At 40.9% G+C, this 27,641-nt stretch overlaps 1 protein-coding gene across 4 annotated transcripts in view; it reads right to left on the reverse strand.

Moving 5' to 3' along the window:
• The window catches only part of PRKDC (protein kinase, DNA-activated, catalytic subunit), a 189,868-nt gene that overhangs the window by 103,872 nt on the left and 58,355 nt on the right, over window positions 1-27,641 (reverse strand). For all 4 annotated transcript variants that reach the window (XM_015145330.3, XM_015145328.3, XM_015145329.3 and 1 more), the window contains exons 28-40: window positions 26,757-26,851; window positions 24,810-24,909; window positions 23,509-23,642; window positions 19,788-20,036; window positions 16,619-16,842; window positions 15,388-15,596; window positions 14,889-15,021; window positions 13,923-14,081; window positions 12,315-12,518; window positions 8,367-8,552; window positions 7,921-8,025; window positions 5,927-6,094; window positions 4,221-4,348 (exon numbers count right to left, since the gene is read on the reverse strand). In XM_015145330.3, the coding sequence (XP_015000816.2) occupies window positions 4,221-4,348; window positions 5,927-6,094; window positions 7,921-8,025; window positions 8,367-8,552; window positions 12,315-12,518; window positions 13,923-14,081; window positions 14,889-15,021; window positions 15,388-15,596; window positions 16,619-16,842; window positions 19,788-20,036; window positions 23,509-23,642; window positions 24,810-24,909; window positions 26,757-26,851 (2,094 nt within the window). The remainder of the gene's footprint in view (window positions 1-4,220; window positions 4,349-5,926; window positions 6,095-7,920; window positions 8,026-8,366; window positions 8,553-12,314; window positions 12,519-13,922; window positions 14,082-14,888; window positions 15,022-15,387; window positions 15,597-16,618; window positions 16,843-19,787; window positions 20,037-23,508; window positions 23,643-24,809; window positions 24,910-26,756; window positions 26,852-27,641) is intronic.

A 27,641-nucleotide genomic window follows, 5' to 3' on the forward strand; every position in this document is an offset into this window, starting at 1 on the left:
AAGTCTGTAAGAATCACAGTGTTACTGGGCTTGGGGTACCTCCTACAGCAGATTATGACTTAGGGTGGCCCCTAAAGCAGATATGGCTTCAGTGACCAAAGACTTAGATCAAACCCCCAAGTACCTTCAAATACCTGGAAAGTCTTCCCAAGAAAGATGTATATAAACAAGCCCAGAAGACTACAATAAATACCTAAAATATTTAATGCTCTGACATCAATGAACATCCACAACCATCAAAACCAGCCAAGAAAACATGACTTCACCAAATGAACTAAGTAAGGCACCAACACCAATCCAAGAGAGACAGAGGTATGTGACCTTTCAGACAGAGAATTCAAAATAGCTGTTTTGAGGAAGGCCAACAAAATTCAAGATAATACAGACAAGGAATCCAGAATCCTATCAGATAAATTAAACAAAGAGATTGAAAAAATTTAAAAGAATCAAGCAGAAATTTTGAATCTGAAAAGTGCAGAGGACATACTGAAGAATGCACTGGAGTCTCTTAAAAGCAGAACTGATCAAGCAGAAGAATGAATTAGTGAACATGAAGGCAGGTTATTTGAAAATACACAGTCAGAGGGGACAAAAGAAAAAAATAAAAAACAATGAAGCACACCTACAAGATGGGGTTTCACCGTGTTAGCCAGGATGGTCTCGATCTCCTGACCTTGTGATCTGCCTGGCTCAGCCTCCCAAAGTGCTGGGATTACAGGCGTGAGCCACCGCACCTGGCCAGTATTTTACATTTTTAAATAATTAAGAGTATAACTGGATTATTTCTAACACAAAGAAGGGATAAATGTTTGAGGTGATGAATACTTCAGTCACCTTGACCTGATTATTACACATTTTACACCTGTATCAAAATATCTCATGTACCCCATAAATATATGCACCAATGACCAACAAAAACAAAAATATATCATATATCTGGGCCAAGCACAGTGGCTCACGCCTGTAATCCTAACACTTTGGGAGGCTCAGGCGGGAGGATTGCCTGAGCTCAGGACTTTGAGACCAGCCTGGACAACATGGCAAAACCCCGTCTCTACTAAAAATACAAAGAATTATGTGAGTGTGGTGGTGTGCCCCTGTAGTCTCAGCTACTCAGCAGGCTGAGGCACAAGAATCACTTGAACTCGGGAGTTGGAGGCTGCTGTGAGCCACTGCACTCCAGCCTGGGAGACAAAGTGAGACTCTGTCTGAAATATATATACACATACATACATATATTTGATAAAATTCACTAGTAGCTATCTGGAGGCCAGGCGCAATGGCTCATGACTGTAATCCCAGCACTTTGGAAGGCCAAGGCAGGCAGATCACTTGAGCCCAGGAGTTCAAGACCAGCCTGGGCAATATGGCAAAACCCTGTGTGTATACAAAAAATACAAAACTAGCCGGGTGTGGTGGTACATCCCTGTAGTCCCAGCTACTCACGAGGCTGAAGTGGGAGGACTGCCTGAGCCCAGGAGGTCAAGGCTGCAGTGAGCCTTGACCACTGCACTCCAGCCTGGATAACAGAGTGTGACCCTAAATCTAAAAAAACAAAACAAAAAAGCCATGTAGGTCTGGGATTTTCTTTACAGAAAGATTTTTAGTTATTAATTCAATTTAATTACTTGTTAGGGATGTATTCATACATTTTATTTCTTCTTGAGTCAGTTTTGGTAATTTATGACTTTCTATGAATTTGCCCATTTTGCTTAAGTTGCTGAATTTGCTGGCCTAATATTTTTCATAATATTCGCTTATAATCTTCTTAGTTTCTAAGAGGTCAGTGGGTTACATCCACCTCTTTTCATTCTTAAAAAGCTTTGACAAACTGTGGTTTTTCCTTTATTTTTGGTTAGCCTAGCTAATGGTTTGTCAACTCCTTTAACTTTGATTGTGAAAACAAATACTGATTTTTCTCCACCACTTTTCTGTTTCCTATTGCCTTCCTTTGTACTACCTTTGGTTTAGTTTTTTTCTTTTTTTTCTAGATTTTAAGGTAGAAAGTTCAGATTACTAACTTAAATCTTTCCTATTTTCAAACATAGGAATTAAAAGATATAAATTTCCCTCTGAGCACCTATTTAGTTGCATCACATTTGGATATGCTTTATTCTTATTTTATTCAGATCAAAATACTATCTGACTTCCTTTGTAATTTCTTATTTGACCCAAGGGCTATTTAGAAATATGTTATTTATTAATTAGTTGATTATTTACAAATATTTTCAGATTCCCAAAATTTCCTTGTGTTGTTGAATTCTAATTTAACTTCACTTTGGACAGAGAACATACTTTGTATGATTTCAACCTTTTTAAATTTGTCAAGACTTGTTTTTATGGTCTAGTATATAGTCTGTCCTAAAGAATGCTTCAAGTATGCTCAAAGAGAATGTGTTCTGTTTTATAGTTGGTTAATTATGATAACTTTTAAAATATCAGTAGAAAGGAATGAACTATGTCATGGATGAACATCAAAAACATTATGCTGAACAAAGAAGCCAGGAATAAGAAATCACATATTGTATAATTCCACTTATATAAAATGTCCAGAGAAGGCAGATTTATAAAGACAGAAAGTAGATTAGCGTTTGCATGGAGCTAGGATCAGCAATAGCAGTCAATTGTAAATGGTCCTATGGGGTTTTACTGGGGAATAAAAATGTTGCATGGTGCTGGTTGCATACTCAATAAAGTTCCTAAAAATCATGGAACTATATACTTACAGTTGGTGAAGTTTATGATCTGTAAAATACAACTCAAGACAAATTTACATGGATATTTACAAATTCAATATAGATAAATGCCAATTTTAAAAATTCATTGGAAGTTTACTATGAGAACTAACCATGGCATCAAACCCTTACTTCAAAAATCAATAATCAGGGCCAGGTGGGGTGGCTCACATCTGTAATCCCAGCACTTTGGGAGGCCAAGGCAGGCACATCATTTGAGGTCAGGAGTTTGAGACCAGCCTGGTCAACATGGTGAGACACCGTCTCTACTAAAAATACAAAAATTAACCATTGTGGTGGGGTGTGCCTATAATCCCAGCTACTTGGGAGGCTGACAGAGGAGAATCACTTGAACCCGGAAGATGGAGGCTGCAGTGAGCCAAGATCAGGCACTCCAGCCTGAGTGACAGAGCCACTCTGTCTCAAGAAAAAAAAAAAAAAATCAATAATCAATTATGTCCTATCTTTCCCACTATATTATTGCTAAAATACTAAATTGTATTTTTGGTAATCAAACAATCCCAGTGATGAGACCTTCATTACACTGTAATTCCGGGCACTAAATTTAGAAGGAATAAAAGAATCAGAAAAATGGCCATTTATAACTCTTAATGAAATTAAGTGATTCAGGGCAACCATCATAAATGGAGCTAAACCATGAGGAAAATGCAATGATGCACATGGCTAGTCAATCCTAGCATCACTAAAAGCAGGACCACCAGATATTATACACCTCCTAATGCCATGAATAAAAAGTATAAAGTATCAACTATTAGTCTTGCCAAAATTTCAACCTGAATCTAACTGTGTTATTTTAGACATAACTTTCCCTTTACAGAAAACCCAAGGACTGGAGGAAGAAGTTAAATGAATGTAAAAGAATCAGATATATCCAGAATATAAGACATTGTACAGGACAAGTGTCCAAGTTTCTCCAACAAAATAAATAATAAAGGAGAAGACTGTTTTAAATGCAGATTGAAGAGACACAACAGTGAAATGCCATGTATGAACCTCGTTTGGATCATATTTCAAATAACCCGACACTGTCAGCATGTTTGAGACTACTGAGGAAATCTGACTACGAATTACTGATAATTTTGTTCAGCTGATAATGGTACTATGGCTATTCAAGAAAACTGCTTTAAGAGACATATACAGAAGGATTTAGAGGTGAAATGACATGGTGTCCGAGATTTGCTTTAAATTACAATAGCAGCAGCAAAAAAGAAAAATGATAAAAGGCCAAATGAAGCTTGGAAAATGCTGAACTTTGTTCAAACTGGAGCCTTATTTATACTCTTCTTCTAGCTTTGTGTATGTTTGAAAAATATAATAATAAAAGTCTTGTTTTAAAGACAAAAAAAATAAAAGTTTAGTAGCAAGAATGTAATTGTCACTCAGCTTTTTTTGGAACACAGAAGATAATTTCCCACAAAACCGAAATGCGTATGGTTTCTGAGATCCCAGACCAGAATGACTTACCTTCTGGCAATCCTCTTGAAACTGGATTGAAATAATTCTTCCATGACATGCTGCTGTTCCCGACAAAGAACTTCTGTCATCAATTCCAACAACATAGGGCTTTGAGATAATTCCAATGCATCTAGAAACTAGAAAAAATACATCATCAAAATTTTGTTGAGTTTTACTAAAAATATAAAAAGTTTCTTACGTAATAAAAATATATAACATATAGAAAAATATACCAGAATTTCACAGACTTAACAAATACCAGTATTTCTGTCATTTTTATGGATATTGTGAGTGGCTGGTATATATCAATGTTCACTATACCGAGCCTAGATTCTTTTAGGGTTTTTTTTTTTTTGAGACAGAGTCTCACTCTATTGCCCAGGCTGGAGTGCAGTGGCGCGATCTCGGCTCACTGCAAGCTCTGCCTCCCGGGTTCACGCCAGTATCCTGCCTCAGTCTCCCGAGTAGCTGGGACTACAGGTGCCCGCCACCACGCCTGGCTAATTTTTTGTAGTTTTAGTAGAGACAGGGTTTCACCATGTTAGCCAGGATGGTCTCGATCTCCTGACCTGGTGATCTGCCCTCCTCAGCCTCCCAAAGTGCTGAGATTACAGGTGTGAGCCGCTGTGCCCGGCCCCGATTCTTTTTAGGTTTTGTAGATGTTACTCTTCTCTCTATCTCAGGTTCTGAGAGTACATGGAGACAAGCCTTCAACAGGCCCTCCCTCCTTCACCATGCCAGGGACTCTTGCCCTCACTGATTCTGGTAATGTGCATCTTTTCCACACCGTCCTCGCTACAGAGGGGATATCCCAGGCCACTCCCCTGATGTTCTCATCTTGACTCTCCCCTTTTCCATCTCAGTTTCTGTTCTACTTTCTAGGAGATATCTTAATTTTATCTTCAGAATAGAACAGGTATGTTTTTTAAATTTTGCTTCTGCATATTTAATTTCCAAGGATCATTATCCTATCTTGTGGACACAATACCTTCTTTCATCTCTGAAATTATTGTGTGCAGTTTCCACTGCACTCCAGTCTAGGTGACAGAGCAAGACCCTGTCTCAAAACAAAACAAAACAAAACAAAACACACCAATGCATTTCATGTCTATGTCCAGACTTGGGTCCCATCCCCAAGATAACTCATGTATACACAAACATTCCAAAATCCGAAACACTTTTGGTTCCAAGCATTTCAGATAAGGGATGCTCAAACTATCGTATTAGGGATAATCACAAAATGCTTCTCAAATAACTGCTATTCTATTAAAATTTAGAAACTGGAAATTATTGGTAATATTCTATTTCTTAGCTTCTTTTGGTATTACTATTCATAACTTAAATATACTTTATATATTCCATTTTATGCATAAAATATTTCACAATTTAAAAGTGGGAGAAAAAAACAAATTCTCGTGGATTCACATATATGCCTGTCACTGCTTTCCAAGTGAATTAAATGGATTCTCAGGCTATGCACACATAAATAAATGGGATATGGTGCTGATTCGGTATGTGCTTCCTCTTCTACAAATAATGACCCTAGTAAAAATGTACTGTACAAGCTTTGTGTAGAAAGAATATTCTGAATGACCTATTGGGTGGTTTACAACTTCTCTGATTATGGGTATTTTACTCACTTCTTTTCATCAAGATATGTAACAAGAAAAAAAAAATCAGTGTTCTAATTGTACTTGATACTACTAGAAACCAACCTTTTTCATGCAGTCCACATAATTATTGAACCGCGGAGTTCCTGGGGGAAATTCTCTGGACTGCATGGGGAAGTGAGCAACGATGAGCTGCTCCAGAACACGCCTAAGTTCCTCCAGACTGCCTCCGGTGAGGCTGGTGAAGAATGGAAGAAGAGTGACAGCTTGGCCCTGTGGAACAAGGCAGACGTAAGAAACTGCACGAGTTATGGCTTATATATCCCACAGAATAAATAAAATTACTATTTTCTAAAGACATTGCAAATAAAGCACTATGTAGAATCAATGAATCACTTCAGCATAATTTCTAAATTATATTAAAAACTAACCTGAATACAATTCTGTACCTCAGTTTTTTTTTTTTTTTTTTTTTTTTGGAGATGCAGTCTCACTCTGTCACCCAGGCTGGAGTGCAGTGGCACGATCTAGGCTTACTGCAACCTCCGCCTCCTAGGTTCAAGTGATTCTCCCTGCCTCAGCCTCCAGAGTAGCAGGGATTACAGGCGCCTGCCACCACACCCAGCTAATTTTTTTCATATTTTTCATAGAGACAGGGTTTTGCCATGTTGGCCAGGATAGTCTCAAACTCCTGATCTCAGGAGATTCGCCTGCCTTGGCCTCCCAAAATGCTGGGATTACAGGCATGAGCCACCGTGCCCAACCTATACCTCAGCTTTGACTCTTACCCAGGCTAGTCGGTTGACTCCAGCTATGGACACATAAATAAATGGGACATGGTGCTGATTCGATATGTGCTTCCTCTTCTACAAATAATGACCCTAGTAAAAATGTACTGTATAAGCTTTGTGTAAAAAGAACATTTTGAATAACCTAAGGAGTGGTTTACAACTACACATTGCTGAACTACATAAGAACTTCATACTGAGCTTAACAAGAACTAGGAGTTGATTCCTATTCTCCCTTGCATGGCAGATAAATTCCAAGACTGTCTATGGAGAAATGGGAAACTTGATTAATCACACAGCAGAAAATTCCAAAGAATTTTTTATCCAGTAAAAAGGTCCCCTTGAATTGAGGTCACTTTTCAATAGCGTTTAAAATCTAATTGTTCTAGGACTTTAAAATTAGTAACCTTAAAATGACAATATTTATTAATTCTTGACCCTAAAAATCACCAAAAATTTTTATATTATTTTTAATAGAAAAATGACTGAGTAATAAAGTCATTATAGCACAAAAAGCCAAATTAAATCATATGTATGCAAACACAAATGTTAATTCATCCAAATATGATAATCTTACACTTTAAAAGAAATGTTCTAGGCCGGGCGTGGTGGCTCACACCTGTAATCCCAGCACTTTGCGAGGCCGAGGCAGGCAGATCACTTGAAGTCAGGAGTTTGAGACCAGCCTGGCCACTATGGTGAAATATACTAAAAATACAAAAATTAGCCAGGCCTGGTGATGCACGCCTGAGATCCCAGCTACTCGGGAGGCTGAGGCACGAGAATCACTTGAACCCAAGAGGCAGAGGTTGCAGCGAGCCATGACTGCGCCACTGCACTTCAGCCTGGGCGACAAAGCGAGACTGTCTCAGAAAAGAAAAGAAGAAAAGAAAAAGAAAACGAAAAGAGAGAGAGACAGAAAGAAAGGGACGGAAGGAAGGAGGGAGGGAGGGAGGGAGGGAAGGGAGGGAGGAAGGAAAGAAGGAAGGAAGGAAAGAAATGTTCTCATGTCTTGGAGAGACATCCTGAACTGAAGCAGGTGCAGGTCAGATAACACGCCCAGCCTGCTTGGCCTTCCTTGCCCGCTGACAGGTGGGTTGACTACACAGGTGAAATAAACACGCCCAAATAGGATGGTTATCGAGACTGGCTAATAAGTACAGGGGGATTACTGTGCTAGTCTCCCTATTTTTGAACATGTTTGAAATTTCCCATAATAAAAAATAAAAAACATCACAAATATGCAAAAATAAAAAATATGAAAATAGAAGAGAACGTAATCCAAAAATAAATAAATATTTCACTGTTTACCTTTAAATGTAGATCCAGTTTTGTGTCAGCAAGTAGACTAATATATGTTGTAAAGACTTCAGGGAATGAACCATGACTTGTATTAAAAGATACAGATGAATCAATCTAAAGGAAGGAAAAGAAAAACAGGACGCACTTGTATATTACATCTTTATTTCCTTTGTTTAAATTCCAGAAATGAACTGTAAATTTAATTATGGGCTTCAATAATATTTTCACAATCGTATTGTAAAATATTGTAATACTATCTGTTAAGACAATACATGCAAGGGTACATTAAAAAGATATAGCATAAGAAATAGTAAGTCTAATAAACAATGGAAAAAATTTAAAAAGGTAAATATAAGCAATGAGCTTTTGGAGCAACCTCCATCAAATTTTAAAGACACAAGTTATAGAGTTCAGAAGAACAAACATGACTGCTTTTTAAAGGAATCTCAAAATACCTGTAAAATTTTTGCCAGTAAGGCCAGCACTGCCATTTTAGTTTCGAGAGGGGAATCTTTAGCCCACCAGGAATCACACTTCTTCCAGTGTTGCAGAATTGTAGTCGCAAGTTTCAGTCCTTGGTGTTTCTGGCTTGCTCGCTCCCTGAAGCTCTGGTCTAACATGCCATTCAAAACAGTACTCACCTAAGACAATTTCGTTGTGAGTGAAGAAAAATTCTTAATTTTGAAAATGACAGAAAACAAAATTTACCTTTATTTCAAAGCTATTCTTGGAAAATAAGCTATTTCTATAATAGATGTTTATCTACTTCAAAACTCCTCGAGTTTGATTTGAGGTGCACTTTAACCATAGTTTTTCCACAGAAAGTACAGGGTGGCCTTAGCTATGTCATCAGGCTCATCCAGCTTGTCCTGGCTTTCCTAGTCTGGGCAGTCTAGGAAACAGGAGTCAGCTCTCTTCTGTCACCACTACCATCACTGTACATGCATGCACACGCACACACGGATGTACACACACAAGCGCATAAATATGCACATATGCACAAATGCACACTTCCTGTCCCACCACCACTGTACATGCATGCACAAGCACACACAGATGTACACACATAAGCAAACATGCACCCAAGCACATACTTCTGGTCCTACCACCATACAGGCACACGCTAGGACACACAGGTGTACACACACAAGCGAACATGCACATGTGCAAATGCACACTTCCTGTTCAACTACCATCATACATGCACACCCACATTTCCTGTCTCACCACCACTCCTGCAACAGAGTGACAGGCTCATTTTGATCAGATTAACATTCACTATTCTGTCATTCTGACTATGCAAACATTTTTCACAGATGTTCCAAGTAGAAACAATGCTTTTTCCTTTTTGCACATTTTGTACTCCCTGAAGCTAATCTTGTTTGCTTTCATTGCGGTTTTCAATGCGTCTGTCATTAATTCGTCATCAAACTCTCCCAAGTTATGAAATTGCTGCAAGACCTCTAAGCCTATCAGGTCTATCTGCCGCATCTCTGTGGCAACTCAGCTCCTGATCTGCAATGCTGGTGCTGGGCCATCCACGCCTCTGTGCGGGGCTGACATACTGCATCCAGCACCTTCCCGTCTTGGCTTACTGCGTGATCACTCTCCACCCAGCAGCAACGTGATGAGAGTGCACAGGGACCTCTTGGGGATCTGGCATGTCTAAAACATCTGCATTCCACTCTCACATAATGGATAATCCAGCTGGATTCAGAACTCTAGGCTGGAGACTTCTCTCATGAATTGTGGAAGAAATCTGGTTCAAGTCTTGCAGTGCCCACACTGCTGCTGAGAAGACATATGTCATTCAATTTCTAGATCTTTTCACACATAATGGCTTTTTCTCCAGTGGAAACCCGAGAATCTTTTCTTGTACTGAAACCTCAGGGTTCTGAATTCTCAAGAAATGTGTTCCACGTGGAGCTGTTCCTGTGCACCATGCTGGAAACTCCATGGCCCTCTTCCACCTGGAAACTCAAAGCCTTTGCTTCTGGGCTCCTCTGGAGCTCTGTCCTCAGCAAACGCCTCTCCTGGCCCCTGCCTTCTGGAGCCAAGGCCCTGCTGCTCAACCTCGTGCATGAATGCCTAGTCTCCTCCTCATTTCTCTCGTGTTTTCCGTTTTGTCTTTTCACTCTACTCTCTGTGAGAGTTACTCAAGTTTACCTTCCAAACTCTTTCATTTTTAATTTCTGATGCCTATGCTTAATTCCCAAGAGACCTTTTTTGTTCTCTGATGTTCATTCTCCAAAGCAATTCTTATTTCACAGTTTTGTTTCTCATCTTTCAGTTTTACTTCTCCACCTTACGTTCCCATCTCAGTGAACGGGCCTTGCCACAGTTGCCCATGTCCTGCTATGCCCTCTAGCGTCCCTTTCCCCAGGTGCCTGGGCCCCAGGGCTGCCGGCTCATAGGTATCACCCGCCTAGAAGTGCTGTGCAGCATGCAGGGCTCACTGGTGGGGAGGATCACTGTCGCTGACCCAGCTGGCTGTGATGTCTGCATCTTTATTTTCTCTTAGGGCTTGTCAAGATATTCTGGTGCCCTGCCAAGGGCAGACGCTGAACTGTATTCGGAGGGAAAGGGCAGACAGCCTCAAAGTCTAGAATTTAGGTAGGTTTGCACTTAACTTCCCTCTTTTCCTGATGGTATCCATATATTCAGCCATGCCAGAGCCCCCTAGTCTGGAGGTCTCTATCCTCTCCAGGGAGTCACTGCCTCCTGCCTTCTCTTTAAGTGGATCAGACCTCCAGCAGCAGGGAAAGGAGGCTGCCCTGCACGGGAAAGCTGACCTTTGCCTAATCCTCTCTTAGCCTCTGCTCACCCCTGCTCTCATGCCTGCCCTGCTGGGGCTCAGCACTTCCAAATTCCGATGTTGCCACACTTGTCCTTTAGATTTACAACTCTTGTTACTCTTGGAAATCCTTTTCTCCTTTTCTCTGTGTACTTTGAGACTGTAGTGGTGTTTCTGTTAAATCTCATTCTGTTACTTTAGAGGAATTTAGGGCAGGAACAGAGGTGAAGGTGTATGTTTTTTCTATCATTTCCATCAGAGGTCATAGTTTACAAAATCAGAATGTTAAATCTGAGTGTCATCTACTACGATTTTATTTCTAATTTTAAAGAATACAAATTCCTACTGCAATCTACCACAAAAGATTCCCTTACAACAGACAAGCACTGTTTGCAATAAAAGCTCAACTTATGAAATCATGTACTCTCCCTTAAAATGGTCATACCAACAGTTAACAGTTTCTGTCCACAGAACAAACTAAATTTCAAAATCCCAGAGGTTTAGCAAACGAAAGTCAACTATATATTACATACTGATCTCCAGAGAGTCAATGTGAGGGGGAAAGGGCGACACAGCAGGAACGTGCCAGAAATGATAACTCAGCATCGAGGCCACAAGAGAGCTCTGAGAACAGCGAGGTCTACCAGGGGCAGAGACCAGCCTGCAGCTGGTGTGAATGCAAAGCCAGCTCTGGGCCCTAGGATGGGTCTGTAAGCTCCAAGGCCACGTCTTGGCAAACATCAATATCCTGCATAGCTGTGCCTTATAATATTTAGGCTTAGAAATTTGCAAAGCATGAGGGAATAGAAAAAACAATCAATGTTTCAACATCCAATAACACTCATGAGCTATTTTTTATTTTTTTGATACAGAGTCTCACTCTATCACCCAGGCTGGAGTGCAGTGGGCGTGATCTCCGCTCACTGCAACCTCCGCCTCTCAGGTTCAAGCAATTCTCCTGCCTCAGCCTCCTGAGTAGCTGGGATTACAGGCGCGTACCACCATGCCTGGCTAATTTTTTGTATTTTTATTTTGCCATGTTTGCCATGCTGGGCTCGAATTCCTGACCTCTGGTGATCCACCCACCTCCACCTCCCAAAGTGCTGGGATTATAAGCATGAGCCACCATGCCTGGCCTAACATTCATTAACTATTGATAAGGGGTATGTTTTGGGTTTTTCTGAGTTTGTTAAAAGCAAGAGCTTTTAACCTTCTAGGGAAAAGTCTTGTCATACTTTAATGAATATTTGTCATACTTTTATGAGGATTATATAAGAAAATATTGACCAGGCGCGGTGGCTCACGCCTGTAATCCCAGCACTTCAGGAGGCCAAAGCGGGCGGATCACGAGGTCAGTTCAAGACCAGCCTGGCCAACATAGTGAAATCCTGTCTCTACTAAAAATACAAAAAATTAGCTAGACGTGGTGGCAGATGCCTGTAATCCCAGCTACTCGGAAGGCTGAGGCAAGAGAATCGCTTCAATCTGGGATGCAGACATTGCAGTCAGAAGAGATCGTGCCACTGCACTCCAGCCTGGGCAACCGTGCAAGACTCTGTCTCAAAAAAAAAAAAAAAAAAAAAGTTTATTTAAAAGAAAATTTTGTTACCATTTTGGGATTTTCCACTGATGACTGCATGAGCTCCAATACAGCAAGATCCAGATTTTTCAATAATTCCATGTTGATCGTTTCTGAGAACAAGCTATAGAAATACTCCCCATGGGAGAACTGGATGACGCTGCTCTGTAAGCTGCCCAAGGATGGCGTGGACAGCACTGCTGGGTTCAGGAGAAGACTCACGAGGCGCTCACACTGGAAAAAAGAAAGGAGAGGTACCATAACCGGGGCACATCTTTGCATGGCACAGAAAGACCCTTGGCAACTGATTAACTTTGAAATTGGAAAATGACACAGGCCTAAAAAGCCTGATATGTGAAGTCTGGATTCAAGCTGAAATTGTATATATTTCAACTAGCCTCCATCTTCTAGGTTTCATTTTGGGAAAGAAATCTTCCTTGACCCATATTTCTTCCAAATGTCCAAAAATCTTGTAGTTGTTTTTTATTTTTATTTTTTGAGACAGGGTCTCGCTCTGTTGCCCAGGCTGGAGTGCAGTGGCACGATCTCGGCTCACTGCAAACCTCCACCTCCTAGGTTCAAGCGATTCTCCAGCCTCAGCCTCCCAAGTAGCTTGGATTACAAGGGCTTTCTACCACCCCTGGCTAATTTTTGTATTTTTAGTAGAGACAGCATTTCACCATGTAGTTCAGGCTGGTCTCGAACTCCTGATCTCAAGCAATTCACCCGCCTTGGCCTCCCAAAGTGCTAGGATTACAGGCAATAAGCCACCCTGCCCAGCCTTGCTGTTTTTTAAAGACAGGGTGTCACTCTGTTGCCCAGGCTAGAGTGCAGTGGCATGATCATGACTCACTACAGCCTTGACTTCCTGGGCTCAAGCGATCTTCCCACCTCAGCCTCCTGAGTAGCTGGGACTACAAGCATGTGTCACCATATCTGGCTAATTTTTTTTAATTTTTGTTGTAGAAACAGGGTCTCGCTACGTTGCCCAGGCTGGTCTCAAACTCCTGGGCTCAAGCCACCTGCCTACCCCACCATTGTTGCTTTGAGGGTAGAGTCTATTAAGGGTGAGTATTTTTAGACAATTTAAATATATAATTGTTTAATTGGACAAAGGGGTGAAAAGGGGGTTTCTGCTACAGAAGAAAGGAAGCTGAGATGGAGTGAACAAAGGGCTGGCTGCAGATTTCAGCTACAGCAGGGACTATTTAAAGTCAGCCCTGCATGGTTCAAAGAGCCATGAGAATATTTTTTTTGGAGACTCTGGTTCCTCTGGGATTATCCTTCAGAGGCCCTCCCAATCATCCATGTGAAGGACCACCAAGGAGAGAAGAGGCCACATGTCAACGCGGCTCAGCTTCATAGTCACAAAATGTTCTCTAGCTAATTCCTTTTGGAAACAAAGTGGGATAGACAAAACCTTAATATAAAAAGAATGTTGTTCTATTCTTTTTTTTTTTTTTTTTTTAACTATTGAGAAACTAATCTTTCAGAAAGAAAGCTGGCTCATGCAAATCACACAATACTCGTCCAGCTAAAACCTTACTACCCCAATTCCACAGTTTCTAGAGACACCTGCAAGTGACATGTGTATTTCTATTATTAGGGGGGTCCAGCATGAAGACGTGTTTTTCCTACCAGTCCTCCGAAAGCAAAGGCTAACTCCAGAAGTCCGCTGGCCAGTTGCTTACAACTGAGGTCTAGAGAAGGCAAACACTGTCTCTCATCTCCGGGGGCAATGCCTTTATAAACCAGGGAAAGAAGTTCTGTGCCAATAGAATGATGCAGATCTGTGGACTAAAAGCCAACATTGAAATGCTTAGCAAAAAGATATTTCTTAGAAGAAAACAACTTCACTCCTCTCATTAAATAAAAAGCCCACTTCAGATAGCACTGACAATTACCTTCCTATATTCAGAAAAATTTTAATTCAACTTTGCTTTTGTTGTTCTTGCTGTTTTGAGACAAAGTCTCACTCTGTCGCCCAGGCTGGAGTGCAGTGGCACAATTGTAAGCCACGATTGTGCCACTGCAGCCTCAAGCTTTCAGGCTCAAGCAATCCTCCCACCTTAGCCTCCTGAGTAGCTGGAACTATGGGTCCGTGGCACCCACTCCTGGACAATGTTTTTGTGTGTGTTTTTTTTGTTTGTAGAGATGAATCCCTGCCATGTTGCCTGGGCTGGTCTCAAACTTCTGGCCTCAAGCAATCCTCCTACCTGAGCCTCCCAAAGTGCTGGGATTACAGGTATGAGCCACTGTATCTGGCTCAACCTTGCTTTCTATGCTAGATTCTTCATTTGTGTTATCTTGCCACAAAGGTACAATAGCAGTTCCTAAAGTTTTTCAGAAAGCTGCCCTGGAAATATCCAAATGTCCTTTATTTTACTTTCATTTTATATTTATAAATTTTTACATTTGCTTTCATATTTATATTGATATATAATAGATATACAGATAGATAATATCTACATGTCTAGAGCAAGTATTTCTATAATTCCCATTTCAGCATGCTCAATATGTAAAGGACTTTTAAGAATATAAATAAATACACTAATTACCATACTAAAACTAAAATAAATGTAAAAACAAATAGGTTATAGTTACCTGAGATGGTAATATACTATGCAGAAGCCCAGCTCTGTGAAGCTGTTTACAGGCAGACACAACAGCAGCCAGCCTGCTCCTGTCCATTTGCGCGTCAGGGCCATACAAGTTGGCGGCACAAAGCTCCTCAATGCTGGCCATGCGAGAAAAACAGTAAATTAGGTGAGCTCTGATCTCATTAAATTATTAAGATACACTGAAAAAAATGTTTGCACTGTTGTGAAAGCAAACAGAGGCAACACCTAACAGGATCCATATGCACTAAGCTAGCATGGAGATCAAACACGGCGCTAACCACATCTGAAGTTTGCTTAAGTTTGGTGCAAGGAAGGCACTGGTTATATGTGATTTCTAAACAACTACTGAGGTCACTGGCAGCAAACATCCCACTAATATGAGCCTTCGCTGAGGAAGCAGGAGCAGCTGCAGGAGCACGGCAACATACTAGGGCTTCAAATTCCAGGACAACACGTCCCCGATTGTTGACCCAAGTACCCACCTCTGTGCTGTTATTTTCTCTCTCAGATGAGTCTCTAGGATATCTTTGTATGGGGACATCTTTAGCGCTTTCATCAGGTTCACACAAACATCAGGAAGATGAGCCATAACCTGGACGTCTCCGATGTTGAAACCTACGCTTGCAGGCTCACACAGCGTCTGCACCAGGACTCTCATCAAGTGTGTATTACACAAGTCCTTCTTCAGGAGCTATAACAGATGGTTTGACAAAAACACTTCATCAGCCAGCATTTCTATTTTCACCAGAGTGTAGGGCCCACGAGGTTGGGAACTTCTGCCTGACTAAGGGAGAGGTGGACAGAGTTTCTCTGTAAAACGGGGGCAGCGTAAACACGTGAGGTTTCTGGGCTAGACGGTCTCTGCTGCAACTCCTTACGCGTCTGATAAGAAAGCAGCACAGACAACAGGTGGAGAGAGGCGCACAGCCATGCTCCTATATAGCTTTATCTACGGAGCAGGCAGCAGGTGGGGCTGTGTCCATGCACAGGGTTTCCCAGCTCCTGACTCAGGACACTGCTGCATCCCAGGGCCTGGTGTGCCATAGGTGCCTGGCAAAGATTCCCTGAATGAACTGACTGGAGTGTGTTTACACAATAAGCCTCATGGATAAATCTATAAATATTTGCTAGTATGTGTCTCCTAAGGTAAACGTTTGATCATAGCATAAAATATAGCATCCAATAAAACAATTAGAAAAAACTACTTTGTATTTTTATTCACACAATGAAACTCTGAAGGACATGCAAAGTTTCATGATTTTCGATAGATCGTTCACCATGATGACTGTAGTTATTAACGATGCATTGTAATTTTGCAAATTGCTAAGAAAATAGATTTAAAAGTTCTCATCACAAAAAATGTTACATATGTGAGGTAACAGATACGTTAATTAGCTTGATTTAGCCATTCCACAAGGCAAACCATATCAAAACATCATGCTGTATAACATAAATACAGTTTTTGTCAACTAAAATAACTTGACAAATTTATTTTGACAGATAACTCTTCTGAGAATGTAGTTTTAGAAAAGCCAAAACCTGGCCTTCTCTTCCTGGTTCTTCCCGAAGTCAGGAAAAGCTGGGTTGAGAGGACGAAAAATAATAATAATAATAACCATAATAATTTTTTTAAGCCAAAATCCCTTCTAATAGAAACATTTGAAGCAGTTTTCTAGTAACAAAAACTGACCTCAAATTAACAGAGCAGCCTACCTTCCATCCTTCTGGGGAGGTGTTCAGCAGAGTTGTGGTGAACTCCATAATCCGGACCACAATGGTGCATTTGCTGTAGTTGTACCTTTCTCCCTCTTGGGGGCTTGGTCTGTCACCTGCTGCCCCAGTGCCAAAGCACTTTTCTGCTGCTATAATGTCATGCATGGCAATGCTTTCTAAAAAGAAAGCCACTGCTTTCAAAAGTGAAGAGTGGGCTTCAGTACCTAGAAGCAATTATAATAAAATATTAATATATGCTTCCTTTCAACTCCACTAAGATTAATATAAAATTGCTTCTCTAAGTATAGGTATGACATACGTTCAGTAAAAATTCAAAATTTTTCAAAAGAAGCAAACAGCTTAATAATAGCTGAATAAAGTGGCAGTTATTGCTTCTCATATCAAAAGGACACACTCATGGAAGGTCAGGTCTTTATTCTCAAACATTATATGTGAGAAGATAAATTAATATGATCATTTTAAAAGGCGATTTGGCAATTCATACCAAGTTTTTAAAAATATGCATGCCAATTTCTATCAAATGTTTAAAAACTCATTATGCTTTGATCCAGCACTGAAATTTTAACCTAACGAAATGACTGCAGAATTGCAGAGATGTGGTTGTAAGAATGTTCTTTTTAGCACTGTTATTAATAATGAATGCTATTAATAATGAAAAAATAAAAAATCCTGTCCTTCAAAGGACAGAAACAAATTATGGAGCAGTCTTCAAGCAGGTGTGGACGGGCACCAGTCATCTTAATCAACTTTCAGATCCATCCTCAAAAGGGCTTTGTCATAAAACTCATTTGTCTGAAAACACCCTGGAGCTGGTTCTCCTTTCCCTTCTCAGCCTGTTCATCAGGACTCTCCTGCTTAAGGAAAGACAGACCCACCCTCACCTCTCTCCAGTCTAACTATAGTTTATTACTCCAAGGTGCACAGCCCTTCAGAGAACCAAGGGACAATTTAAAATACTTGTATACTGTTGAAAGAGTAAAGGCAATGATTGAGTAAGAAAGCCTTTTTGTAAGTCTCGGCCGGGCGTGGTGGCTCAAGCCTGTAATCCCAGCACTTTGGGAGGCCGAGACGGGCGGATCACGAGGTTAGGAGATCGAGACCATCCTGGCTAACACGGTGAAACCCCGTCTCTACTAAAATACAAAAAAAATTAGCCGGGCGAGGTGGCGGGCGCCTGTACTCCCAGCTACTCGGGAGGCTGAGGCAGGAGAATGGCGTGAACCCGGGAGGCGGGGCTTGCAGTGAGCTGAGATCCGGCCACTGCACTCCAGCCTGGGCAACAGAGCCAGACTCCGTCTCAAAAAAAAAAAGAAAGCCTTTTTGTAAGTCTCACAGTTTCTAATTCTTTGTTTCCAACATAATTTAAGGAAAGTCAAACTGTCAACTGATCTCATTAAAAATAATTTTGATAACATGCATTTTGATGTATTCCAAGAACTGAGATAACTTACATTAAGAATTACTCTCAGCCAGGCGCCGTGGTTCCCGCCTGTAATCCCAGCACTTTGGGAGGCCAAGGTGGGCGGATCACAAGGTCAGGAGATAGAGACCATTCTGACTAACACAGTGAAACCCCGTCTCTACTAAAAATACAAAAAATTAGCTGGGCACAGTGGTGGGCACCTGTAGTCCCAGCTACTCGGGAGGCTGAGGCAGGAGAATGGCATGATCCCGGGATGTGGAGCTTGCAGTGAGCCGAGAACGTGCCATTGCACTCCAGTCTGGGCGATAGAGACTCCATTTCCAAAAAAAAAAAAAAAGAATTATTCTCAAAAACCAGATATCCTTGAATCCAACAGAATATTGGATTGTAAGACACACTGCAACCATGGATCTGTTAAATATGGGAAAATGTACATTTTAGAATAAATCAAATATGGCACTTATTTATGTGAACAAGTTTGTTTTGTTTTATTTTCTGAGACAGAGTCACTGGAGTGCACTGGTGTGATCTCGGCTCACTGCAACCTCCGCCTCCAGGGTTCAAACGTTTCTTTTGCCTCAGCCTCCCGAGTAGCTGGGATTAACAGGGACCTGCCACCACGCCTGGCTAATTTTTGCATTTTTAGTAGATATGGGGTTTCTCCATGTTGGCCAGACTGGTTTCAAACTCCTGACTTCAAGTGATGTGTCTGCCTCAGCCTCCCAAAGTGCTGGGATTACAGGTGTGACTCACCACGTCCAGCCATGAACAAGTTTTTTTAATACTAAAATCTATACATACAAAAATAGAATTCCAACCACATAATTTTACAGTTTATATCTAACAATTATCAAAATTTTTATATTTGTTGTGGCAGTAAAAAATGTAATGTGCACTAATAATAAACGTAATCATAACACAGAAGAAAAATTTTTTTTGAGACAGGGTCTCACTCTATTGCCCAGGCCAGAGTACAGTGGCACAATCACGGTTCACTATAGCCTCAACCTTCCAGGCTCAAGCGATCCTCCCACTTCAGACTCCCTAGTAGCTGGGATCACAGCTGTGCATCACCACACCTGACTAACTTTTGTATTTTTTGTAGAGATAGTGTCTCGCCATGTTGCCCAGGCTGGTCTCAAACTCCTGGGCTCAAGTGATCCTCCTGCCTTGGCTTCCCAAAGTCCTGGGATTACAGGAGAGAGCCACTGCACCCAGCCAAGGAATCTTTAAACATATACATCTTTTCATTAAAAAGACATAGATAGGGATATAGCAAAATCTTAAGCAAAAAAACTTAATACTTTAGGATAAAATCTTTTCAAGGGTATGAAATGATAATATGAATTCAGGGACTCTGCAAAATTTCCAATAAAGCAGCTATAATTTAAAGCCAATGATGCTGTATATAAAACTGCTACAGTATTTATTGTTCATGGAATACATTTTTTTAAAGTAATACAGTTTTGTGTATTTAAAATGTCAACATTTACAACACACCAGAAAGTATAACTTTTTCAATTATATAAAACTATGAGAAAAACTGTATTTGTCAACTTTGAAGTGTGAAGGAAGGAACCCTCGTGGTAAGGTGACATGAAAGCATGGGCAAGGCGGCCGCACAGCACCTATTGTCATGTCGCTGGGATTCTGACCTGGCAGAGCCTCTGCCAAGGGTGACCCTGGCAGCATGACATACACCAGCAGGAGGCAAGGGTGACCTACCCAAGACCTGGAGCGCTCCCACAATTCTCTCGCCAATGAAAGTGTTGTAGCACTCCAGCGCAGCCAGGAGCAGGTCCAGCCAGCACAGCGTGGTCTGCAGGCTGAATGGCCCCCGCAGGTGCAAGAGGGTGGGCTGGGCCAGGATGCCTGAGGGCTGGACACAACCGCCCCCTTCAAAGGTGTTGATGATAAAAGAGACACCTTCTTCCTTGAGAACATCTTTCAGCCACAAATTAGGGGATCTGTTGCCTTTAAAAAGAAACAAAATTAAAATACACACACATACCTACATTTCTTTAATCTAATCTTCGTACCTAAAATTTCAAAATGATATGGGACAATTTTTTTTCATTTTACTATGCATTCAATTTGTTTCACTGTAATAACTTCCAAGAATGTATTTCCAACACAGCCATTCTCTTCAGGTTCCTTAAACATTATAAAAACAGTTGGACACCATTTGGAGTAGCTGCATACTAATACTCTTTCCCCTGCCTTTTTATTTAAAAATCATTATTCCTTTAAGTCACAAAACAGTATTTGCAAATGAGAACAATAATATCTACCTCTTGGACAGTTACAAAGATTAGCAGAATTAAAGGAGTTAATATTTGAACATGTGCTTAGAATAACATCTACCACACATAAGTGCAGCGTTTGTTAAATAAGAGAATCCAATAAGCTGTTTTTTCCAAGAAATTTTCTTTTAAATATTAAACTTCTTCTAAATTGAAAAGACAAATACATAAAACTGCATTTTGTATGCTCTGAAATCAGTAGCACCGAAAATGTCAAATCATTCTGACTCCAATGAAGAATTCAAAACGTTATCTCTGATGTATTAAAAAGAGAACATTCAGCTGGGGGTGGTGGCTCAGATCTATAATCCCAGCACTTTGGGAGGCTGAGATGGGCAGATCACTTGAGGTCAAGAGTTCGTGACCAGCCTGGCCAACATGGTGAAACCCCATCTCCACTAAAAATACAAAAATCAGCCAGGCATGGCGGTGCGCGCTTGTGGTCCCAGCTACTCAAGAGGCTGAGGCAGAAGAACTGCTTAAACGAGTGGAGGTTGCAGTGAGCCAGTATCACGCCACTGCACTCCATCCTCAGCTACAGAGTGAGACTCGGTCTCAAAAAAAAAAAAAAAAAAGAGAGAGAACATTTTGTATATTAAGAGGAGGAATATTCTGTAATGTTCTGTTATTTTCACTAAGAGGAGACAAAGAAATCTGTAATAATGAGCAAAAAATAAATAGTAAGGTATTTAAATTTTACCTCAAGAGCGACAGAAGGAAAATGATAGAAAGGACACAGAAAGGCAGATCGAGAAAGAGCAGCCAAGGGAACATCACAACTAGAGAGAGAAGCTGAAGACGCAGACAAGCACGCTTGGGGTTGGGGAGCCTGCCCAGCCCTACTTCTTCCTTGGTCTCCACTGAAGACCTGCTATTTCTGGGCCTGGGCCACACTGAGTCTCAGTATTCAGAAGCCACCAGGAGCTGTCTCTCTTGGACACACGTCAGAGGGACAACCCTGCACCTGTCGTCTTACTGATCTGGGTGTTCATGTACCCAGGACTGCTGCTACACAGTGAGCTAAAGAGACACCTGACACAGACACTTAAAAACAACTAAAGGAAGCTAGATGCAATGGCTCACACCTGTAATCCCAGCACTTTGGGAAGCCAAGGCAGGAAGACTGCTTGGGGTCAGGACTCAAGACTAGCCTGGGCAACATATTAATACCAAGACCCTACCTCTATAAAACAAACTTTAAAATTAGCCAGGCCTGGTAGCCACGCCTGTGTTCCCAGCTACTCATGAGGCTGAGGCAGGAGGATCACTTAAGCTCAGTTTATGGCTGCAGTGAACTATAATCATGTCACTGCAACCTAGCCTGGGCAAAAGAGTGAGACCCTGTCTCTTAAAAACAAACAGGTGCTGCACACCTGCAGTACCAGCTACTAAGGAAGTTGAGACAGGAGGACCACATGAGCCTAGAAGTTTGTGTCTAGCCTGGACAACATAGTGAGACTCTGTCTCTAAAACTGAAAAGGAAAAAAATAAAAGAAAACAAAAATACCCACTGGGGGATAAAATACCAAAGGAGAAAGGTGGTTACACCCTGGAAGGCCACAGAAGAGATAAATCAAGGAAGGCTCCTTAATGTTACACAAATTACCTGTTGGAAGAAGGGCAAGGCTCACCTACTACCTAGAAGCCTTTGTCCAACAAAATCAATTCTGAGAGGTGGAACTCTATTTAGTCCAGAATACATGAGGTCCGTATCATAGGCAACTTAGAAGAGAATAGCACTAGAAATGCCTGTGGTCAATACAGCTGAGGACACAAGAAATCCCATGCACTACCAGAGTCACAGACTCAATGTGAGATAGTGGTCTGCCCATAAGCAGCTCTACCAACATGCTATCAGGGTCTCGATTTCTACTAAATATAGGAAAAGTGCCTCCCACTGCCCTCCAGCCCTTCCCCAGCCACTGGTCTACTCTTCAATGAGAAATTTCACAAGGCTGCTGTGAGAATGACTTAACATAAAAAAAAAAAAAAAAAAAAAAAAAAAAAAAAAAAACTGTTAGCTAAACACATTAAGCAAATTGAAAATGCTAGGCCAGGCGTAGTGGCTCATGCCTGCAATCCCAGCACTTTGGGAGGCAGAGGCTGGCAGATTACAAGGTCAGGAGTTTGAGACCAGACTGGCCAACACAGTGAAACCCTGTCTCTACTAAAAATACAAAAATTAGCCTGGCATGGTAGCACACGCCTGTAATCCCAGCTACTCAGGAGGCTGAGGCAGGAGAATTGCTTGAACCCAGGACGCAGAGGCTGCAGTGAGCCAAGATGGTGCCATTGCATTCTAGCCTGGGTGACAGAGCAAGACTCTGTCCCGGGGGGAAAAAATTTTTTTTAAATGCTAATGTTTTTTAAATAATTATCTAAATTAAAACACAGATACACATTTCTATTATGTATGTAAAATGATATAGTACAGTAAATTTACACTTTATATAGCGTATATAAAATAATTGAACTCAATTACAGTATGTATTTAAACATACTCTATAGTATATAATATGTAGTATATAACATTCTAATATATCCTATAGTATAACAAAAATTAGAGTCCTTCTAAGTTTTAGAAGCCCGGAAATTATTAAAGTAACTTTTTTCCTCTTGTTCCATGAAGAAAAAGCCCAGAGAGAACTCCACTCCAACTTTTGCCAAGGAACCAGCGCACCCATCTCACCCGAGGCGCTCTCCACGCATGGCATGGGGCTGTGACAGCCCACAATGGGGGAAGGCAGGACCTGATCTGTCCTGAGCACAGCTTCCCCACTCCCAAGCTATCAAACCTGGGTATGGACTTAATGGACAAAACTGAACAACACATTTATTCCTGAGAAATTATTTCAGTCTGTAAGCAGTTTAATGGTTTAGCAATTACTGAAAAGCACAGGTTCACTGCTTTCCTTTAACATCATAATGATTTGAGATTATTCAGACTTAGGACGCTGGCAATTTCTTATTAATCACATGCTGAAATAGAACTGCATTAACTCATCAACTGTTAACATTCTGAATCTTAACTGAATATCATGTTAACTGCAATGATCACCCAATTACTCAATTCTTCTTTGCTTCTTTTAAATGGGATAATAAAGCAAACTGTAGTAAAATTAAAGACATATAGATTACCATACCTGGCAATAAAGGAACGAATTTATAAAAGAGTTCAATGGATTTGTGTCGACATTCTGTCTGGGGCCTCCCACAATGAGCTAAAAGCCACTTGACCAGATCCAGTAAACACAATGACGTGGAAGGTGGAAATCCTCTGCAGAGAGACAGCATACTGTCATTAGTCCCTCTCCAACATGCAACATTCAGCTACCAAGGCTCTAGAAATCATAAAGTCATCTTTATCACACAGATACACGTAGAAACCTCACTAAAAGGCATTCAACTTATTTTTAATTTATTATAATTAGAGTGCAATCAAAATAACATAGGTGAAAGGGGTCCTAAATGCTGCTCATGTTCATTTTTTCATGTGGGGAAAAATTAAAAAGTTCTCCTTAAAAGAACAGCACTAAGTATTTTCACGTTTCCTTTGCAACGTACCTTGTAAAGCAGTGCTTCTCAAAGTGTGGTCCCTGGACAGCTGTTCCAACATTACCTGTGCACTTGTTACAAATGCAAATTATCTGGCCCTACCCCAGGTGTACACAGAAATTAAGGGTGGGGCCAGCCCAGCGATCTGTGTTTTAACTAGATCTCCAGGCAATTCTAATGCATGCTCAAGTTAGAACCAATGAATTAAACCGATACCGTAAGTTAATAGTAGAATCTGGAAGAATCAACTTTAAAACAACAGAGAAAATATTAATCCAGTTCACACACAGAATTGTGCTTCTCCAGAGTGGTAGTCACTATCATGGACAATAGACGTCCCCAGACACCCTGCAGAGATCTGGAGGGGCTCATGGAGGGCACTCACCCTATTGAAGAAAGCAACACCACTGGGATGGAGTAAGGGCAAAAACTGGAAACCACTGGCCAACACCCCAGCCTTGGCTCTAAGCAGTTTCATTTTCTAATTTTATAATTCCATGTCTGTCAAGATATTACTATTTGAACATTCAGTTCATACACTTCAAAATTTACTGAATGGTTCATGCATATTCTAGTCAAATCATCCACATCAAAACATATTCAAAATTAGTGCATATTAAATAAAACGTCCATTACAAAACTAATTTTCAATTTGTATCTACTATCTCAACCCAGATCAAATACCTTACACCTTATCCCTTAAATCAAGTATTTTCAAACACAAAGCTTTTTAACGTTTTTTGAAAACGAACTCTTCGTACTTCCACACATTCCTTGTTTAGGAAGTAATTCCTTATACTTCCACAGATCCATCCCAGGTTGTCCTTTATTAGCTGAGAATTAGTTTTATGTTGTGGGAAAAGACGGAAAAGGAAGCAAGATCACCTACCGTGGCAAACGTCGTTTCTTTGCTTTGTTTAAAGAAACATGCTTCTTTTCAATGATGCGGCATAGGTGATCAATGGCATCACAACACTGTTGAATTGTACCTGTTCTCAAGTACAAAGACATATTTCCAAAGAAGGCATATATAGTTGATTATTATTAAATTTGTATTATAAATTTGTTGGCCTAAATTTTTAACTGAAAAGGTAATTTTACTATAGATTTAATGCTTTCATCCCTAAGAACAATAAATTTAGATAAATGGTTCACATTTCATATTCAAAAATGAACACAAAACCCGTATTTAAGACTGCAGGATAGCATGGTATGCACACACACACACACAAAGCAATGCCACACCTAACTAGAAACTGTACCACCACCATCTCGGCCACCCAAAGCACAGCTTCTCCTAATGGACCTGAAATGGAACAGACCTTGCAGGTATTACAAAACCCACATACCAGGCCAGAGCCTGTGGACTTCAATTTGTGGCTATTTTAAAGGGGTATAAGTCCTTTGACCTCCCTTCCTACGCAGGATAAACTATGGTATCGTTTAGTAATACAGCCTCTGGAGAAGGACAACAGAGGTAAGATGGTGAAGTCACCCAGAGAAGTCTGGAATTATTTAGGAAAGGAGCCTTATACATCTTATTTTGACCTGTGTCACCAATAAAAAGTTTTCTTTCTATGTTTTTTTAAATATGTCAGTGATCACAAAAAAAGTTTCACTTATTGAAAAAATTCACCTATATGGGAAATCTAGATAAAGCAAATTTAAGCTATTTGACAATGAGGACTAAATTTTAAACATTTTTGCCCACAGTAGACTATCAACATGAAGGATAACAGAGCTCAGTTTGTCTTTTTAAAAAATAAACAAAGTTGCCGGGTGCAGTGGCTCACGCCTGTAATCCCAGCATTTTGGGAGGCTGAGGCAGGTGGATCACATAAGGTCAGGAGTTATAGACCAGCCAGGCTAACATGGAGAAACATCTCTACTAAAAATACAGAAATTAGCCAGGCGTGGTGGCAGGCCCCTGTAATCTCAGCTACTCAGGAGACTGAGGCAGGAGAATCACTTGAACCCAGGAAGTGAAGGTTGCAGTGAGCTGAGATCGCACCATTGCACTCCAGTCTGGGGGACAGGAGGAAAACCCCATCACAAAAAATAAACAAATAAAATAAAATAAGATAAAATAAGATATAAAATAAGATAAAATAAAATAAAATAAAATAAAATAAGTCAAGACTTGTATCAGTGATAGAGTCCTGGCACAGCTGTGTGGCCCTCTCAGTCACTGACATGCCTGGGCCTCTGCGCCCCAACTACATCACCAACGGGGAGTTAAGAAGTCTTCTAGCTCAACAACTCTATGTAGTTCCTAAAAGCTTCTTGCATAGAATTTAGTTATAATCATTTATTACTCTCTTAGCTATTTTAGCCTACTTCTGACTTGGTATCTTTATAATATTCTTTCATCATGGATGACACAACTTTATCACAGTCCTGTAATGAGACCCACTTTCTACTTTCTAAACGATCACGAGTTGAGTGCAGAAGCACTGACCACATCTCTGTGGTTATCACATCCAGCTTCTTCAGCACCATATCTGTACATTTTCCATGTTCTGTCATCACATCATAGCATCATAGTGTCTGACTGGCTTCGTCGTCTCCCCTGCCCTGGGCAGGATCTGCAACCAACCAGGGTCAAGCTCAATGGCCACCAGGAGTATATGGTGAGTCAAAGAGAATGAGGGCATGAAAAAATCATTAACAAGCTGGATTTGAGGCACTGAAGGGGCTTATCTTCTCTTCACATTTATTAATTTATAGAACTCTTGGAGGGGCGGAAGCCTTATAAGAGAATCACACGAGCCTTAACTCCTCATTGGGGAAACTTTTCAGACCTGTAAGGCAGACAGAACACTGAAGCGAAATGTACCTAAGGACTTCTCATCTGCATGTGCTAAGGCCAGACTCTCCATGTATATCACCAAGGCTTCAAACACAAACTGTTCCACCAGAGACTCTTCTTCCCTGAAAAATAAAGAATAGGAAACCTCGCCTAAGAAAACAATAAAGCAGAAAGGACAAAGAAAAGGAATGGAATTAAAGAAGGCACACATTAATTAAATTTTTTTTTTTTTTTTTTTTTTTTAAAGGCTCAGCTGCGTGTGGTGGTGCATGCCTATAAAGATCACTTGAGCCCTGGAGTTCGAGACCAGCCTGGGCAACAAAGTGACACCCTGTCTCTACAAATAATTTAAAAAAAAAAATTAGTTGGGTGCAGTGGTGCACACCTGTGGTCCCAGCTACCGGGGAGGCTGAGGCAGGAGGACCACTTGAGCTCATGAGGTTGAGGCTGCAGTGAGTCATGATCCTGCCACTGCACTCCAGCCTGAGCAACAGAGCAAGACCCTGTCTCAGACAAAAAAGAATAAAAGGGCTCAGTGTTTTAAAACATGAAACAGGCACGTGGCTCACACCTGCAATCCCAGAATTTTGGGGGGCTGAGGCGGGGATCACCTGAGATCAGGAGTTCAAGACCAGCCTGACTAACATGGTGAAACCCCGTCTCTACTAAAAATACAAAAATTAGCCAGGTGTAGTGGTGGGCGCCTGTAATCTCAGGTACTCAGAAGACTGAGGCAGGCAAATCGCTTGAACCCGGGAAGCAGAGGTTGCAGCAAGCCGAGATCACGCCATTGCACTCCAGCCTGGGTAACAGAGCAAGACTCCATCTCCAAAAACAAAAGAACAACAACAACAAAAAAGAAAAACCATGAAACAACCTAAAATACTTCTCAAAGATACTTCCTCAAGAAAA

The sequence above is a fragment of the Macaca mulatta genome, chromosome 8 (assembly GCF_049350105.2).
Source record: "Macaca mulatta isolate MMU2019108-1 chromosome 8, T2T-MMU8v2.0, whole genome shotgun sequence".
In the NCBI taxonomy this organism is placed as follows: Eukaryota; Metazoa; Chordata; class Mammalia; order Primates; family Cercopithecidae; genus Macaca; species Macaca mulatta.